The 17,737-nt window shown below is 37.6% G+C and overlaps 1 protein-coding gene across 1 annotated transcript; it reads left to right on the top strand.

Annotated features, from left to right (window-relative positions):
• The first annotated feature begins 7,258 nt into the window (after positions 1-7,258).
• LOC590844 (macrophage mannose receptor 1) lies at positions 7,259-15,933 on the top strand. The gene is made up of 6 exons (XM_030973749.1): positions 7,259-7,665; positions 8,397-8,600; positions 10,988-11,173; positions 13,513-13,554; positions 13,927-14,022; positions 15,177-15,933. The coding sequence occupies exons 1-6, from the start codon at positions 7,275-7,277 to the stop codon at positions 15,428-15,430; spliced, it is 1,173 nt and encodes a 390-aa protein (XP_030829609.1). The 5' UTR covers positions 7,259-7,274; the 3' UTR covers positions 15,431-15,933.
• Positions 15,934-17,737: the final 1,804 nt, after the last annotated feature.

The following is a 17,737-nucleotide window of genomic DNA, read 5'->3' as shown; positions in this document are numbered from 1 at the left end:
GACGATTGTATTTTACTCTGACCTGTTCATATTCGGACGTCCCCACAACACATTAATATAGTCATAGCTGTGTATGAAGTCAGTCTCTCAAAACATCATTCTGGAATTATTGTGTATGTTGTAAGACTATTCTGACGTAGAATGCATACATCAATGAAAGAAAACACTATGTCAAAACTTTTGTACACGAGTCAATTGGAAATAATATAAGTACGAAAAAGAAAAAAATGTGTACAAAACCTATGGCCGTCCCCAAGTCACTACTCACCGGCTAACTGATCCCTACAAAGCCTAATAACTTTGTTACAGATGTCGTCATGCAGGCCCTGGGGTTTTGTTAGCGTAAAGTGCCCCGAAAATCGCAACATCGTGTTCATGCAGAGATACAAATTACATTTCCCTCAGTCATTTCAACTGTAAAATTCTTATCGTATCTACAATAAAAGCCATTCAGTTCCTCTACATGGTCCTGGCTGTGTGATATCAAATTCCAGTGTTTGGGTTTTGGTTTATACCTGGTGGTCACCTTCAATGTCTTCCAAGCAGCAGCAGGTTTGTTAGCTCAGAAATTATTTTCGATTTTGTTAAAGAGAGTTAAAGAGTCGACTAAGCCTTTAATCCCCCTTGATACCTTACCAACCGTATGAATCGAGGTCTTCGAGGAAATGAAGTTGTAAGTTGTGTATATTGTCCGAAACAAGTACACGCGGCATCGCTTTGAAAATAATACCTGGTGGTTGCATCATCAAATTATGAATCCCCTTATATAAATCAGCAATTAATCAATGATCAATTCAACCAATTAACATCCAAGAAGGTAATGACAGCATACATTATAAATATTAAGGAGATATTTTTTAAGTTTATCATGCATAATGTAGGCCTACTATATTACTAATTATGGACTCTGCAAAAAAATAGCAAGCTCCAAGATCGCGCTCAGGTATTACGGTCTAGGGATATATGGATTCAAAAGTTTGATCACATGTGTTTAACATGAACAGCACTACCAAAGCAAACTGCTAAAATCCCATTCAACGCTTGCATTATAGGCCCACTACCCGGCCCATGCAGCAAAATATGGAATCAATAGAAAATAATATTGTACGTGCGCTTACCTGAGATTCCTCCACGTTGTTGTTGTTTTCAGCGACACAATAGAAGTACGACTGACTTGAATATTCATGGATGATTAGGCCGCGTGGAACGTTTTGGAAAGTTTTTTTTTTTTTTTTGGGGGGGGGGGGGGGAGTATTAACAATCAGGTAGAGCGTAGCGAGCGTAGCGTAAATTGACGTGGGATCCAGGGGGCGGATCCTCCCGGAAGCTCAGATGATTTAGGCATTTAATTACGGTCAGTTGAGCATATTTTGATACCCTATTTGTGACATAATGGCAGGTCACTTTATTTTTATTTAATGACGTTAATCGTGGTCTGAAGCAAAATTTCATTCAAATGAGACACCTGCTAAAGATTCGAAAATTTATCGTTGACTCTTTATTTTTACAAGTACATTTTATAGGTGAGAAATACATTTCTGTTTAAGATATAATACAAGCGAGTACCGTGTAATCTTTTCCTCTCACATATTTCTCAAGTTTGAGGCAGATTTGTTATATGTAGAGAAATGATGTAGGCAAGGGTCGCGCTAAGTTGCGTTATTGGACTCCATGGAAGAACAGAGCCATTAGGTTAATTAATGGCTCTGAAATGGACTATCTATTGTGTTTGCTATATTGATGACCTGTTCATTTTGCTACCAAGTTCACTTTCCCACGGCTTAGTGTCTAGAGCCTTAATCCCCGTTAATCCATGTGTACAGGGGCGTACGCAGGGGGGGGGGGGGGGGGGGTTGGGGGTTCAAACCCCCCTTTGGTATTTTTATGTGTGTAAACCCCCCTAAAAAAAACTAAAACCCTCCCCCCCCCCTTTTTTTTCTTTTTTTTGGTTTAAATTAACAATTTAAAAAAAATTAAAAAAAATAAAAAAATTATGCCCACGGCTAACGTAAAGTGACCTTACCCCCCCCCCCCCCAACGAAAAAAAAATTCAAATTTTCAAATTTCGAGACCAAAAAAAAAAAAAAAAAGTGTCTGCTTACCCCCCCCCCCCCCCCCCCGTTTCCTTATTTTATTCTTTGTTTCTTCCTTCTAGTACCTTCTCTTATGTTATTCTTTGTTTTTATTATTCTATCACTCCCTCTTTCTGTGTTTCCTTATGTTATTCTTTATTTCTTCCTTCTTTCACCTTCTCTTATGTTATTCTTTGTTTTTTATCATTCTATCACTCCCTCTTTCTGTGTTTCCTTATGTTATTCTTTGTTTCTTCCTTCTATCACCTTCTCTTATGTTATTCTTTGTTTTTTCTCATTCTATCACTTTCTCTTTCTGTCTTTCCTTATGTTATTCCTTATGTTATTATTTGTTTCTTCCTTCTATCACCTTCTCTTATGTCATTCTTTGTATATATCGTTCTATCATTTTATTTAAGGACGACATCTATTAAAGTTACGTCACCTAACATCGCGATGTTACAACTGCGAGCGTTTATACTTGCCAAACACGCCAAAACACGCCAAAACACGCCAAAAGATCACACTTCGATTTGGAATGTTTTTGAATTGGCATTTCTGCCGGTAATGAGTAGTTGCCCTTGGTAACATCGCGGTCAGGCTCCGGTTTGACATATTTTGGCGTGTTTGGAGGACAGTGTAAATGCCCCTAACCACCAGTGCCACCCTGTATATTATGATGTTATGTAACCAATATTGAGATGCTGTATATCATGAGGAGTACAGTTGAGAATAAAGCACTCTTGCACTCAGACACCAAGCAATCGAGTCATGCCTGATTTTGTAGTCAAGTTGTTATAGCACAGAATAGAAGAACACAAAACTATCCAACCGTTTTATCATTGTATTGTTATATAGTAGAGGCGTTGTGGTCGAGTGGATGCGTCGCCGGACTGTCGATCACAAGGTCCGCGTTTCGAGTCCCGTCGCCGCACTAATGTCCTTTGGCGAGACATTGATCTACATTTGCCACACTCCACCCAGGTGAAGTAAATGGGTACCTGGTAGGAATTTATTCCTTGAAATGCTAGAGCGCCGTATGGCAGCCGTGCTAAAGCTAGGGTAATAATGGGGAGCGCCAGGAGGGTCAAATCTGACTGACATGAGCGCTATACAAGAACCCACTATTATTATTATTATTATTATTATTATTATTATTATTATTATTATTATATAAGTGATTCCGTCAACGGAATCATAACTGTGACTGATTTTGTCCACGGAATTACTCAAAGTAGCTTTCTCCAGAAAGTGCCTTTCTGTGGGTACTACCCCCCCCCCCACCCCCTTCACTATGAAAGACATTCCGCCGCCCCTGCGTACATATAGTTGAATGGATTTTGTACTCTTGGATTCTCGTCCTAAGGGTAATGGTCCTAGGGGGTAATAGTCTTAGGAGGGGGGGTAATTGTCCTAGAAGTGATTGTCCAGGGGTAGTTGTCCTAGGGTTTGATTACCCAGGGGGGTAATCAACCTAGGGGTTGGGGTAAATGTCCTAATTGGTAAAGTTCCGGGGGGGGGGGGTAATTGTCCTATCGGGTAATTGTCCCGCTGGAAATTACCCGGATGATTGTCAAAAGGGTCATTGTACTAGAACCCATTATCATCTTCATCGTCACCATACGGATGGCAGGAAAAGTAATGAAAACGAGGCATAAATACCTGATCTACCACATTTATCTCCCCATTTCGTAGAATGCAGATAATTACCACAAACTATTTCACTGGGGCCTACAGCTTTACAAGCTTGCTTTCATGTAAGTCCCACCATATATCTCTCAGTTAAATCAGTACTCTATATTGATCACTTATCTTTATGTTATTTATTATGTATTATTGATTATCATTGATCACACACAAACAAAATTGTACTTTATTTTTAAATGTATATAAATGTAACATGAGAAATAAGAAAATAAATGAAATGAAATGAAATTAAATGAAATTACGTTTCATTTGAATCCTCCACTGAGAGTCGATATCCTCTTTTTTCCTGATGATGATTCTGAATGGACTTAGCTCCCAACAAATATTTGCTAACCTTCACAAAATCAACTCAAGAGGACGCTAATCATTTCTTCTACAAATACGACCATTCGATCCCTTTCACCTATATAGGTTTACCATGCAGTGGAAAAGTTAATTGCGTTGGTGCGAATACCGTTACATTTCATTCGAATGATGTGATTCGGTAACATTGTTGAAGGTTGATGAAAAAATGTGTAATTTTTGTATGAAATGTAACTTATTATATTCCTTCTACTGTACTAACCCTCTAACATGCACACATTTCTCAAACCACAAAGATATTTATGGTTTTCTTTTAAGGCGTAACTGTGTCACACTCTCTAACAGTAAATTCTCCCAACCATTTTTGAATTTTCCCAACCGTTTTTCCATGACAATAAGACATAAGACCGGTTTTAAAAAATCTTTCAACACTTAATTGTCCAGAATTGTATATAGAGCCGATTCTTTGCTTCGTGACGATTTACATTCACCTAAAATGTAATTAAATTGTAACAAGAAATCATTCAGATCAGTTCAAAAAGGCTGAACGAATAAACAAATTAAAGACGAATTGGAATGTTATTATATTGTGAAAAGGATAATGATAAATGATATTTGATAGTGAAAATGATACCTGTATCCTGGTTCACTATACATGTAAGTACCGTTCTTCTCTTCTTCTTATCGAGTCACTACACATTGGTAAGTAACGTAAGAGTGGATTTCGTCAACCCTGTATCCATGAATCCAAATTTGAAAATAATTAGTGTCAGAATTGAAATTTAATTGACGGATAGGTTTTAATCAACCGGGCTCCTTCTCAAGCACGTATCGTTCCCATGGTAACCATGATGCCATCACATACACCTCCCTACCGTGCAGTATGAAATCGACTTGATTAATCAGGATATGTGTTTGGGATTCACTCGCAATCTGATATCAAGAAAGGATGGGTTCAACCATGAAGGTGAGAAAAGCTTAGTCTAAATTTTCTTCATCTTTGTTTTTTTTTGGGGGGAGGGGTGTTTATTGTTAGTAAAATATTTCATTGCCTGTATTATTTCTGCCATATATAATATGTAATCTGTTGGTATGTATTTCAAAACCTTGCTTTAAAAAAAATGAACTCACACTTTTTATCAAGATGTAGAACATTGAAAACGAGTATAATTGCGTAGTTTATAAGCAAACTGATTATGTCTGTGAAGTTTACCGATTTATTTCCCTATATTTCATTTTTTGTTTAATTATCGTGCATATTTTCTCCTCGTTTATGGTATGATTATGTAGCGCTTTTTATATCAGGTTAGTTGCGTTATCAAAGTGAATATCACGCCTAGTAAGAATCAGGGTATTATTGAAAGTACCCTCTGGTTTTCATAGAATTCGATAGGAACAGTGTCCGGAGACAATTAAAATCATCGTTGCTTTAAAAAGGGTCGTTATTTTAATATAGCCATTAAGTCATTTACATGTACTTGTAAATCAGTACGAAGTGTGTCTTCCAGAACTATAAAGGGTTAGTGCTCTTAAATGTTATTTATTTGTTCTTTTCAAACTAATGAGATCAAAGGAGAGGGGATTCCGAAACTATCGATATTTGTGCAGAGAGGAACTATTGTAATTCCTTGTAAATACTTAATACTACAACGAAAAGATTGAATATTTGGTTTATAAATGCACGACAAATGACTGTCTGAGCTAAAAACAATAATTTAATAATTAAAAAATATATATTCTTGTACCTTTCGCTTGAAGCTATTCGGTCACCCACATTGCTCACTGTCCATATTTGATATTCAGACAAGACTTTACGGCTTTGAAAAAGTTTCAAAGGAAAAAGAATATCAACCCAGTGACTTCCATCAGAGACGTGATTTTCACGTCGTTGTAATAGGCCTTATTTGTTTACCTTTTTAGGTGTTTTTCATACAATTCCTGCTATGGATATCAGCTACCATGAATACTACAAAAGGGGAGTGCATAGGTATGTACAGGCGCGTACGCAGGATTTTTTCAAGGGGGGGGGGGGGTTTAACATTTATAAATCGGGCCGAAAATTTCGCAACGACTCAGCCAGCCGCTGAATAAGCGGGGGGGGGGGGGGGGGGTTGGGTAAGAGGACACATTTTTTTTTTTTTTTGGTCTCGAAATTTGAAAATTTGACATTTTGCTCCGTTGGGGGGGGGGGGGTAAGGTGTTTTTTTTTGTTGTTTTTTTTAATAAAAAAAAAATAAAGAAATAAAAAAATCCAAAAGGGGGGGGGGGTTTGGGGGAAATTTAGGGGGGGTTTACACACAAAAAATTACCAAAGGGGGGGGAGGGGGTTTAACCCCCAAACCCCCCCCCCCCCCCCCCCCCCCCCCCCCCCCCCCCCCCCCCCCCTGTGTACGCGCCTGGGTATGTAAGAAGGCTTTCATTAACAGCTGATGATTATCATTTGCCTTTGAATTGAGGGTTAACTATATCTCAACATTTCTTAATATAATAATTAAATGCGTAATTTGATTAGAGGTAAAGACCAGTTTTGGAACCCCCCCCCCCCCCCCCCCCCCCCCCCTCTCTCTCTCAAAAAATGAAATGGAAGCTTTTATTACCAATCATGTGAAAGAATATGTTTTGACTAATACTTGATGATACAAATTTTGGCGAGAAACCGCCTACAAATTGATATATTTGGTAAAATATTATATCTATTTGGACCTGATAGATATCGCGCACGTGTCGCGTTGTCTTTCTTTGTACAGTGCTTGTAACTTTACCAAGACTGGGCCAAATTTCTTATCATTTTTGATGATTCAAAAACCTTACAGTACACACCAATACTTTTTTCTTTTTCTGATCGATTCCACAACGTTTCTTTCACAATGCAATCGTATGACCATAACTGGTCTTTATCTTTAATCATTTTATTTTCTTGTTATTTATTTTATTTTATTTTATTTATTTATTTTCCACATATGGGAAGGATCACCCTTTTCAGCTAAAAGCTGGTATTTAAAGGGGTCCATCCACAAGATAAAAATACAAATTGTTGATAAAATACATTTGAAATATGATTACAATGATAAACAAGCAAGCAAAAACAGACAAACGAAGTAGTAGAATTGTTAAAACTCCCCTCATCAGAGAATGAATGATTCTGTCACAGATTGCCGAGGTAATTTCACCCCTTTATTTTTGTATGAATTGATGACAGGTTGTGCCAGTGGAGTGGCCTTTGGAAGCTCCTGCTATTCATTTGAGTCGGAGGCGACAGACTTCGCTACCGCCCAATCTACCTGCACTACCCAAGGACAGCATCTCATATACCTCGACTCCAACAATGAACAGGCTTACATTCAACAGACACTCTCTCATCAATTCCCTGGGATAGACTTTTGGATTGGTCTCACCAAGGATAGCAGTGACGTCATTATGTGGCTGGATCAAACAGAGCCGGTGTATACGAGATGGTTGACGGTGTCGATGTCGAGTTTCAATGAGGGAGCTGCATGCTTTCGGATGAAAAGGGGGCGTGATTATACATGGCATGACAAGGACTGTGAAAGCGGCTATGGATACATATGCGAACGAGATATGGGTAAGTAGGTAATTACAATGATCGCAGATAGTGTCGAGAAAGCAACTGAAGGGCAACTCCATGCACTAACCCTATTGTATATAGAACTTATATTCGGATTACGAAGGCAATACGCCAGCATTTCAAAGTAATATCTGCATTATTATTGTGTCATTCATTTCGATTATGATGTCATTCTCACCTGGCACGACAACCGCGCCAGTCACCGACGCAGTCATGCGTCAAGAAATAAGAAGGTCAAAGACCTGGGGGAAGGGGTGTTTCACATAGATCTCAAGTCAAACTTAACTCCTAGTTGGACTTAAATATTATGGAGAGCCATTTGTAGCCTTAAAATAAAATGTATTCAAAAATGAAAATTCAAGTATTTTAGACTTTTATGAATTCCACATCAAGAACATGAAATCTGCTTGATAATAGAATATATGGTAGATTTAAATGAACATTTAATGCCTTTTAAAATAACTTTTACAAAATATTTTCATAGATGCTAACGGCTTTCCTTTAATTTTAAGTCCAACTTACAGAAAATGGTATGTACACCTTAATATTGTGACGGGGAGCCGTGTACTGAAAGCGCAAATAGCTTTCGAAATCTTGCTAGTTACAAAACAGTAGGGACGAAAGAAGATCAACATGCTCATAAGATACAAATGCATACAGGCATGTATGCTTATGAAATTCATAATTTACTTATTTTTTGGCGTTAATTGTCTCTTCTGTTCTGTCAGGTTCAGACGTTTGTCCGACCGAGATGGTGAGCCATGATGGATCTTGCTACCGCATTATCAGCGCATCTGTCAACTATAAGGAAGCTTTCGCAGCATGTCTGGACACCTGGGAAGCACGTCTTGTTTTCATCGAAACAGAGGAGGAACAAGAGTTCTTGAAATCGCAGATTATTCTCGTAGACAACCAAGCCGACTTTTGGATAGGTACATTATGAAGTTTCTTGTCAATCAGATATCTAGCGCAAGGCTCATATTAAATGTATTATTTCGGGGGTTTAGGGCAATGTGTTTAAACATGAATATTGATATTAATTGTGAACTCCTCATACTTCATTTATTGAGAGTGTACATCATCAAAACATGAAGACATAAATCCCAATAATGATGTATGATATTATTCGTATTATGTGGCATAGCCCCATGTATATACGTATGAGTTGGGTATCGAGACGTCTTGTGAGGTGTCTTGAGTCAGGGAAGGGCCGGGCCATGAAGTTGGTACAAATACAAATAACTTCATTTAGACTTGATATTCACAAAGGTGGTGATAGAGCTAATCCCTGTGCAACTATAGGCCAATATCGGTCTTACCTGTATTATCTAAATTGCTGGAAAAACTTGTGTCAAAGAATAAACTAACACGGCTTCCGCCCGAAACAGTCGACTTTGACTGCACTCTAATCTCTCACAGAAGATGTTTGTAAAAAATAAAAAAAAGACAACGGGTATGTAGTAGGTATTGTAACGCTTGACTTAGAAAAAGCGTTCGATTTTGTATCGTTTGAGATTTTGCTTAAAAAGCTAAGATATTATGGTTTTGATCAAAATTCAATATGTTGGTTTCAGGATTATTTCCATGATATGGAATAATGCACTTTAGTAGACGGTAACATGTCACAGAGCAGAAAAGTAACAAGCGGAGTGCCCCAAGGAAGTATCCTTGGGCCATTGCTGTCTATTATCACTCTGAATGATTTATATGAATCAATCAACAAATGTTCCCTTTCTCTGTATGCGGATGACACTTGCGTGTATTTTGCCTCAAAAGACCCAAAGATATTAGAGAAAGTAATCAACGGTGATTTGAAATCAGCTACGACATGGTTTTCAAATAATGAATTGTTTCTTAACGTTGAAAAATGTCAAGTCATGTTAACCGGTTCAAAGTCACATTTGAGTCGTTTCTGTAATGTTGATATTGAGTAATGGAATGCAAATATCTTGGGATTTTGCTTGACTGCAATTTCTCATAGAAGCCACAAATAGACCATGTATAGAAAAAAAGGTTTTAAAGATTTTTTTTTGCTCTAAAGCGAATGAGGCAATTCACAGATGAAAAGATAGCATTAATACTGTACAAAGCCTTAATTTAGCCTCATTTCGCTTATTGCAGCACAATTTGGATGAACGGTAAAGAAACTCGGTTAAAACAACTTCAAACTATACAAAATAGGTGTTTGAGATCTGTACTCGGAGTGAATATAGTAGATTTCACACCGAAATTCTTTATAAAATCCTTGAAATTGACAAGCTAAAAGAATACTGGGTCATACAGGCTTTAGTTACTATATTTAAGTTGTTACATAATCTTGGTCCACCTGTTTTTAATATCTTCATTGATCCAATTTAATATGTTCCGTTGTGCTACTTCACAAATCCCCCTTCCAAGACCTCACACAAATTTTTTTCAACATAGTCCATTATACCATGCATCAAAGCTTTTTAATACCTTACCCAACGCTATCAGATTTATAAATGTTTTAAATCTTACAACATTGAGATTAGAAAACATTCAAGATATTTGCTCTCTTCTTTCATCTCATACATGTAGATACTAATTTTTTTTCACCCTTTGTCACTATGATTCTATTTTGTTCTTAAATTTCTGTAAATATGTTCATTTATTTATAACTTGCATATTTTTGGGTAAATTGTATGTTCATCGTTTTTTATTCTATTCTAATTATATGTAATCACGGCCTCGCTGAAAAACAGCTTTGCTGAATGCGGGCACAGTATTATACCATACCGTATTACCATACCATTTAACAAACAATATACAAGCTGGTTCATACAATGTTTAAAAAACATGTAAAGAGTATAAACACTGAATGGACTTGGGAGTTGGTACACGTTCGTAGTATCGACTGCGTGAAAACAAACAGTTTTCACATTGAATTGTTTTGGAACGTGACTTTCGACACAGAGCTTTATTAGTACATGTATGCATATAAAGTTGAAAAAGGAGCCGCTGTGTTGACAGTGTGTAAATAACTGTCATTCTCTGAACATTATCCTTTATTACTTCAAAACTCATTACCTCTTCCTCCCTTCGTCTTTCTCTCTCTCTCTCTCTCTCTCTCTCTACCTTCTCATTGGATTGTATTGTGGTCAATGTAATTTTGGGCCTTCTTCCCTGAAATATCATGCTCTTGAAAAATACCTATATCTAAATTCTGCATTACTGTTCATTTCAACATTTCGTAAAATGCGCAAAAGGATATGATTGTTATTGAAATGTTATTGAACTGATTTGATTCAACTGAACTGAAGTCCCCTTTCAACTTGTTCAATTATCCTTTTTAACTTAGGGTTACTTAAGTCATCGATGGATGTTATAACCTGGAGTGATGGGACTATGCCTGTCTATACCAATCTTGAGTACGATTCCTTCAATGAAGGGACGCCATGCTTCCGAATGAAGAGCGGTCGGGATTACTACTGGCATGATCGCCCATGTACTTTCATGGTCCCTTACATCTGCGAGCAAGAAGATGGTAATTAAGTAATTAAGACTTATTACGTAACAAAATAGTAAGGGCAGCTGTGGTAAAAAAATATTTGAAGAGCTAGGTCAAAATTTGTGTAGCACAGCTAGCAGCAGAGTTAAGAAGATAGCCTACGACATATACTAACCTTGTACTTCAGGGTGTGGTAAAAGTGTCCTGGCAGCTTGTAGTAATAATCGCTTTCGCCAAAAGCCCAAAATGCCCGAAATTAAATTTAATGTCCCAATTTCAAAATTCACTCTGGGAGAGCTTTGAGCCTTTGTCGCTTCCGGTCCGTTTCACCATGAACCTAATACAAATTCTATTAGGTTCATGGTTTCACGCAGATGTGTACTTGTCCGTGCCGTCCGATCTCGGCCGGGTCGGAACCGTAATCACCGAGTTATATGCTAACTTTCACTTCGTCTTTTGGCTCTAGTATATCGTAAGCAGTTTTCTACATTTACAAACTGAATTTGTCAGTTGGAATATGGTGCGATACTGTGAATCTGCTGTGTGTTGGTCGCACGATAATGAATGAAAAAACCTCCGGAGATATCCCTGGATGTGAGACGTGGCATGGGTAAAATTTTCAACAAACCCTATGCAGCGCGCGACATGGAAAAGGTTACTCAGTAGGCAAGACAAGTTTGAAATAACTAGCCAGTGGCGGATCCAGGGAGGGGGACCACCCCCCCCCAAAAAAAAAAAAAAAAAAAATAGTGCTCACTACCGCCCCCTCCTTCCCACTGAGCGAATGATCGATTTTCAAATTTCAACATACTAAATAACAAATAGATTTTAAATTTGGCCCCCCCCCCCCTAAGAAATCCTGGATCCGCGCCTGTAAGCTGCACGATCGCGAGTATATGGTTGCGGCATTTTGACAAAGAACAATCAAAAAATGATTTCTTGTGGAACAATCATAAAAAATCTCGTAAAAATACAAAGAGGTCAGTAGCAGCCAACAAGAGCTTTTAAACACCGGAAGCACGTAGCTCTAAATTACGTGCAAGAGTCTATATTGGGCCATTGTTCGGGTATTGGCGATAGCGAGGTAGTAGAGTGATAATAACGATAAAGATTCGCGGCTTTCTTAAAGGTATTACAAAGTTTTGATATGGGGTCATGAATTTGGTTCCAATTAACATATTTGAAGCATATGCGTTCCTACAATATTCATTGATCGTTGTCGCGGTTGAAATCGAGTCTAAAGTTATGAAATTATAAATAATACACTCTTTATGTTGTATAGCTCCCTCTCAAGGTCAAGATATTAATTTAGCTATGAAACAATGTTTCTTGACTAAAATTGACCGATTAGCTATTCCCATTTGGAAATTATATATCACAACTACATATTCTGAGATTTTCATGGTCGCGGCTACCATTGTACGGCCATAGGCGCTATTTGAAATATATCAAAATTTACCGGGAGCACCGGTAAATTTTTATATTCAATTTTTCTCGAAAACAGAAGTGTTTTAGGGGCTAATTTTTTTAGTGCTTATAATACATCCACCGGGGTATCCAAATATATCAAAGTTGTAAAGATTCACTATCCACCCAATTTTCGAAGTTTTGGTATGGGGTCATGAATTTGGTTTAAATGAACATATTGGAAGCATATGTGATCCTACAATATTCAGTGATCGTTGTCGCGTTTGAAATCGAGTCTAAAAATATGAAATTTTAAATAATAAACTCTTTATGTTGTATAGCTCCCTCTCCAGGGCAAAATATTAATTAAGCTATGAAACAACGATTCTTGACTAAAAATCAACCAATCAGCTATTCCCATTTGGAAATTATATATCACAACTACATATTCTGAGATTTTCATCGTCGCAGCTGCCATTGTGCGGCCGTAGCCTCTAATTGAAATATATCAACATTTACCGGGAGCACCGGTAAATTTTTATATTCAATTTTTCTCGAAAGCGGAAGTGTTTTATGGACTAAATTTTCTAGTGCTTATGATACAGGGGCATCCAAATATATAAAAATGGTAAAGAATCACTATCCACCCAATATTCGATATTTCTCAAAACGTTGTATTACCTTTAAGAAACAAAGATCAAAGCAACTGATACGTCCCAAATCTAAGACCTATCAAGTTATAACAGGGAGGAGATAAGGGTGATGATAATGATAAAGATGACGATGACGATAATGACGATGACGATTAAATAGACGACGCTGATGATGACGACATTTATGATTGTGAAGGTCGTAATGAAAATTAAGTGGAATGACCAAACAGAGGATTAGTATAAACGCCAATAATTTATATCGATTGTTTCGTCTGTTTCCCTCCCCCCTTTTTCCATGCTTTCTTAAACTTGAAGCTTGCGGTACACAAGATGGTCTCACTCCTGCATCGATCGGGGGTGAGTGTCGATTTCACATATTCACAGATCAAAGAACTTTTAAAATGTTTGATGTTAAATATCAGCATATATAAAGTTGATCTTGAAAATATTAACTTTTCTTACAATTTTATCACAAGATCTGTCAATTCGTTGATTCAGATTTCTATAAGCATATGCATTCACGAGCTATTTTATTTATTTATTTATTCATTCATTCATTCAGTCACTCATTCATTCATTCATTCTTTCATTTATTCGATGTTGAGTAAACCTTAAATATCTTATACCAAAATAAATGTATTGCAGAAGAAGAAATAAGCCAGTGCAATAATGATATTACTGTCGTTGGATCAGGGCAATTGAGATTATGGTATCTTGGTATACATACAGATTCTACAGGAGAATCGTCCACTGAATCATCCACCGAGTCGGATGAGACGACGGAACCAACCATCGAAGAGGGGACCCGAACCACGAAGCCACAAGGTCAGCAATTATTCATATACACTGTTGGTCATAATGGTGGAATAATTATTTTACCCCAGTTTAGGGAAGGATTTTAAAAAATTATTTATTTCTAATAGATCTAGATAATGGCATACATTCTCAGATTTTATTGAATATTAATTTGCGAGTGTTTGTTTTGCGTGACTGTTAAATCATATGTATGCTACTATGCTAATCAGCTAGGGAACTTACGTCCTTAAATCATAATTGACAGTAATGGGGATTAATGCCTCACAACAGGGCACTAATATATAGCTGATCGACACGATTTTTATCCTGGGGCCTCACAGTAACGAGGCCATTGCTTAGCCCCTGAATTATGACTGTACGCAGTGTTTGCTAGGGTACGCGGCCCCTTCCACAAATCCCCCAAAACGAAGAAAATGCAATAAATTGTCAAAAATTCATTGTATTTTCCCCCGGCCCCCAACAGAAAAATTCCTCTGTAGGGCCATGCATTATGGTTCAAGGCATGGCCACACAGAGGAATTGTTCCTGTTGGGGGCCGGGGGAAAATGCAATGAATTTTTGACAATTTATTGCATTTTCTTCGTTTTGGGGGATTTGTGGAAGGGGCCGCGTACCCTAGCAAACACTGCGTACAGTCATGATTCAGGGGCTAAGCAATGGCCTCGTTACTGTGAGGCCCCAGGATAAAAATCGTGTCGATCAGCTATATATTAGTGCCCTTTTGTGAGGCATTAATCCTCATTACTGTCAATTATGACTTAAGGACGTTGGTCCCTTAGCTGATTAGCATAGTAGCACACATATGATTAAGCAGTCACGCAAAACAAACACTCTCAAATTAATATTCAATAAAATCTGAGAATGTATGCCATTATCTAGATCTATTAGAAATAAATAATTTTTTAAAATCCTTCCCTAAACTGGGGTAAAAATAAATATTCCACCATTATGACCAACAGTGTATTATATCTAATTATATAGCGCCCACTATACTATCATCCTTACGCTTCATGAATGGAAGAACATGAAGGTAAAAGTAGCATAACTGTGTGTATGATGATCATGACGATGATGGTGAGCATCATTACCATGTATTGTTATTCATCAAGAAGTCCTTGTCTGATATTTTGTTTTCCTTTCTATTTTTTCCAAACCCAATACAGCTGGAGAATTTCGATCATCTTACGTCAGAGCAATGGCAGAGAACTTGTCGCTACCTGACTCGGTAGTTCTCTCCAGATTTCGGGTCAACTCCATCATACGGTGTGCAGGGTTATGCAACGAGTTAACTGAATGTACTCATTTTACCCATGTCATCTCATCATCGACTTGCCTGCTGGGATATGCTCGGAATCTTCAGTCAGCGGAGTTAGTGCACTTTGATGGCGCACGATCGTTCGCCGTTTCAGGCTCCTAACTTTCACTGACATGACTGTGTATAATGATGAAAGAGCAGCATTTTAAAAGATCTCCCTGTATCTTTTAAAATTGTTGACCATAACTTATTTCATGAAGGAATCTACGTTAAGTAGGGGGAGGGGGAGGAGGAGGCGTTACCATGATTGTCAGAAAATGAGGACAAACTTTGATTTTAGGAATCCCGTCGGCCTCTCAACGCCTCTTTTGGTGGAAGTGTGGGGGGGGGGGGTTAGGAGGAAAAACCGGACATAAATTAAGAAAAAATAATATCGGGGTTACGGGGCCACACGCCACTCCCTCTACCCCTCTTCTCCCCCCACGTCTGAAGTTATCCAAACATGTCTCCGTACCTTATAAAAAATGTGAATATAATGCCAATGAGTGTGAATTATAATTGTTTTGTGTTAAATCATTTCAATTACTTCACCTGCATGTCCCCCTCTTCTTCTTTTCAGGTTTCATCTTCTTTCCTTTTCATTCCACTGTTTTTTTTCCATTTCATTGCTGATTTTCTGTATGTGCAATGATATTCATACTTTGTATATTACTATGCACATTTCTGTATTTATTTAATCTGTATTGTATTTTGATGTAATTTTGTAATATTTTGTCAATCCAATTTGTTTCAGCCTTTAGCTTCTATTTTGAATGAATATTTTTCAATCAAAAAACCACTTCAATCAATCAATCAATGAAGTTCAGTATCGTCTGGCAATTTTTCCTCTTCTTGTTACTCTGAAAAATACGGAACGAATGGCACCTTGATAAGTTTGATGAAAATGCATTTTACCCCCCCCCCTCCCCCTCCGTCCATCTCTCTCTCTCTCCCTTTATGTCTCTGCATAATATATTCCTCTCTTTCTGCATATTGTTTCCATCTCTCTCTTTCTCTCCCTCTATGTCTCTGTATATGTATATTTCTCTCTCTCTCTCTCTCTCTCTCTCTCTGTCTCTGCATATTGTTTCAATCTCTCTCTCTGTATAATATAATATCAATCACCCCCTCTCTCTCTCTCTCTGCATAATTATATACCCATTTCTCTCCCTCCCTCTCTCTCTCTCTCTCTCTCTCTCCTTTTCTGCTATGAACCTAATTGAAAACATGTAAATCTTAGGCCTTCGCTTTAGTGTTTTTTTTTTTTTTTTTAATTATAAATATTTGAAAAAATATCGTAAAAAGGTATATAATTGTTAATTTGACATTTTGCTCTGTTGGGGGGGGGGGGGGCTAAGGTCACCTTTTGGTCAGCCATTGGCATATTTATTTTTATTTTTAATTCAAACATTTAAAAATTTAAAAAAAAATTGGCCGGGGGGGGGGGGGGCACGACCCTGTTTTTTAGTACATTTTGGGCGCATTTAGGGCTGAGTTTAACATATTTTGGGGGGCCAGGGAGGGGGGGGGGGCACGTGCCATATACCCATTTCTCTCCCTCTCTCTCTCTCTCTCTCTCTCTCTCTCTCTCCTTTTCTGCTATATACCCATTTCTCTCCCTCCCTCTCTCTCTCTCTCTCTCTCTCTCTCTCCTTTTCTGCTATGAACCTAATTGAAAACATGTAAATCTTAGGCCTTCGCTTTAGTGTTGTTTTTTTTTTTTTTTTTAATTATAAATATTTGAAAAAATATCGTAAAAAGGTATATAATTGTTAATTTGACATTTTGCTCTGTTAGGGGGGGGGGGGCTAAGGTCACCTTTTGGTCAGCCATTGGCATATTTCTTTTTATTTTTAATTTAAACATTTAAAAATTAAAAAAAAAATTGGCCGGGGGGGGCACGACCCTGTTTTTTAGTACATTTTGGGCGCATTTAGGGCTGAGTTTAACATATTTTGGGGGGGCCAGGGAGGGGGGGGCACGTGCCCCCTGTGCCCCCCCCCCTGGATCCGCCACTGCAGTTGTCTGTATAGTTCCCACTTCTATTAGGTAGAGCACTCAAAAAAATAATACACATAAGACATTCTTTATTTTGGTGTCATATTAAAGATATCAATGATATATTTATTTTGCTGCAAAAATTTTCAAATTCTGTCAAGGCATTCCTGAGATATAGTCTTTTGAAGATATCGTAAAATCATTCAAAAACCTGCCGCAAATAGCAAATTATGGCAAAAATGGATTTTTTACATGTTTAAGGGTGTTTTTTTTGACATAATAGAGTATAACATGGTCTTAAAAATGATATGTATTGTGAAACCAAAGTGAAATAAGCATGAAAAATAAAATTCAAGAACCAGACTTGTTGCATTTTGGTGCACCGGATTGACAAAAACCACATTTTGTTCAATTTCACCAATCCGCACGTTT

Source organism: Strongylocentrotus purpuratus, unplaced genomic scaffold, assembly GCF_000002235.5.
Source record: "Strongylocentrotus purpuratus isolate Spur 01 unplaced genomic scaffold, Spur_5.0 spur5_scaffold_7, whole genome shotgun sequence".
In the NCBI taxonomy this organism is placed as follows: domain Eukaryota; kingdom Metazoa; phylum Echinodermata; class Echinoidea; order Camarodonta; family Strongylocentrotidae; genus Strongylocentrotus; species Strongylocentrotus purpuratus.
Note: the sequence above shows the minus strand (reverse complement) of the source record. Positions and strands in the feature narration are given on the sequence as shown.

Excerpts from the sequence above, each read along its gene's own strand:
- LOC590844 (XM_030973749.1), top strand. The coding sequence starts at position 7,275 with ATGACAGGTTGTGCCAGTGGAGTGGCCTTTGGAAGCTCCTGCTATTCA. Across the intron at positions 8,601-10,987 it reads CCAAGCCGACTTTTGGATAG|GGTTACTTAAGTCATCGATG; the intron begins GTACATTATGAA and ends TTTTTAACTTAG. Across the intron at positions 11,174-13,512 it reads CATCTGCGAGCAAGAAGATG|CTTGCGGTACACAAGATGGT; the intron begins GTAATTAAGTAA and ends TTAAACTTGAAG.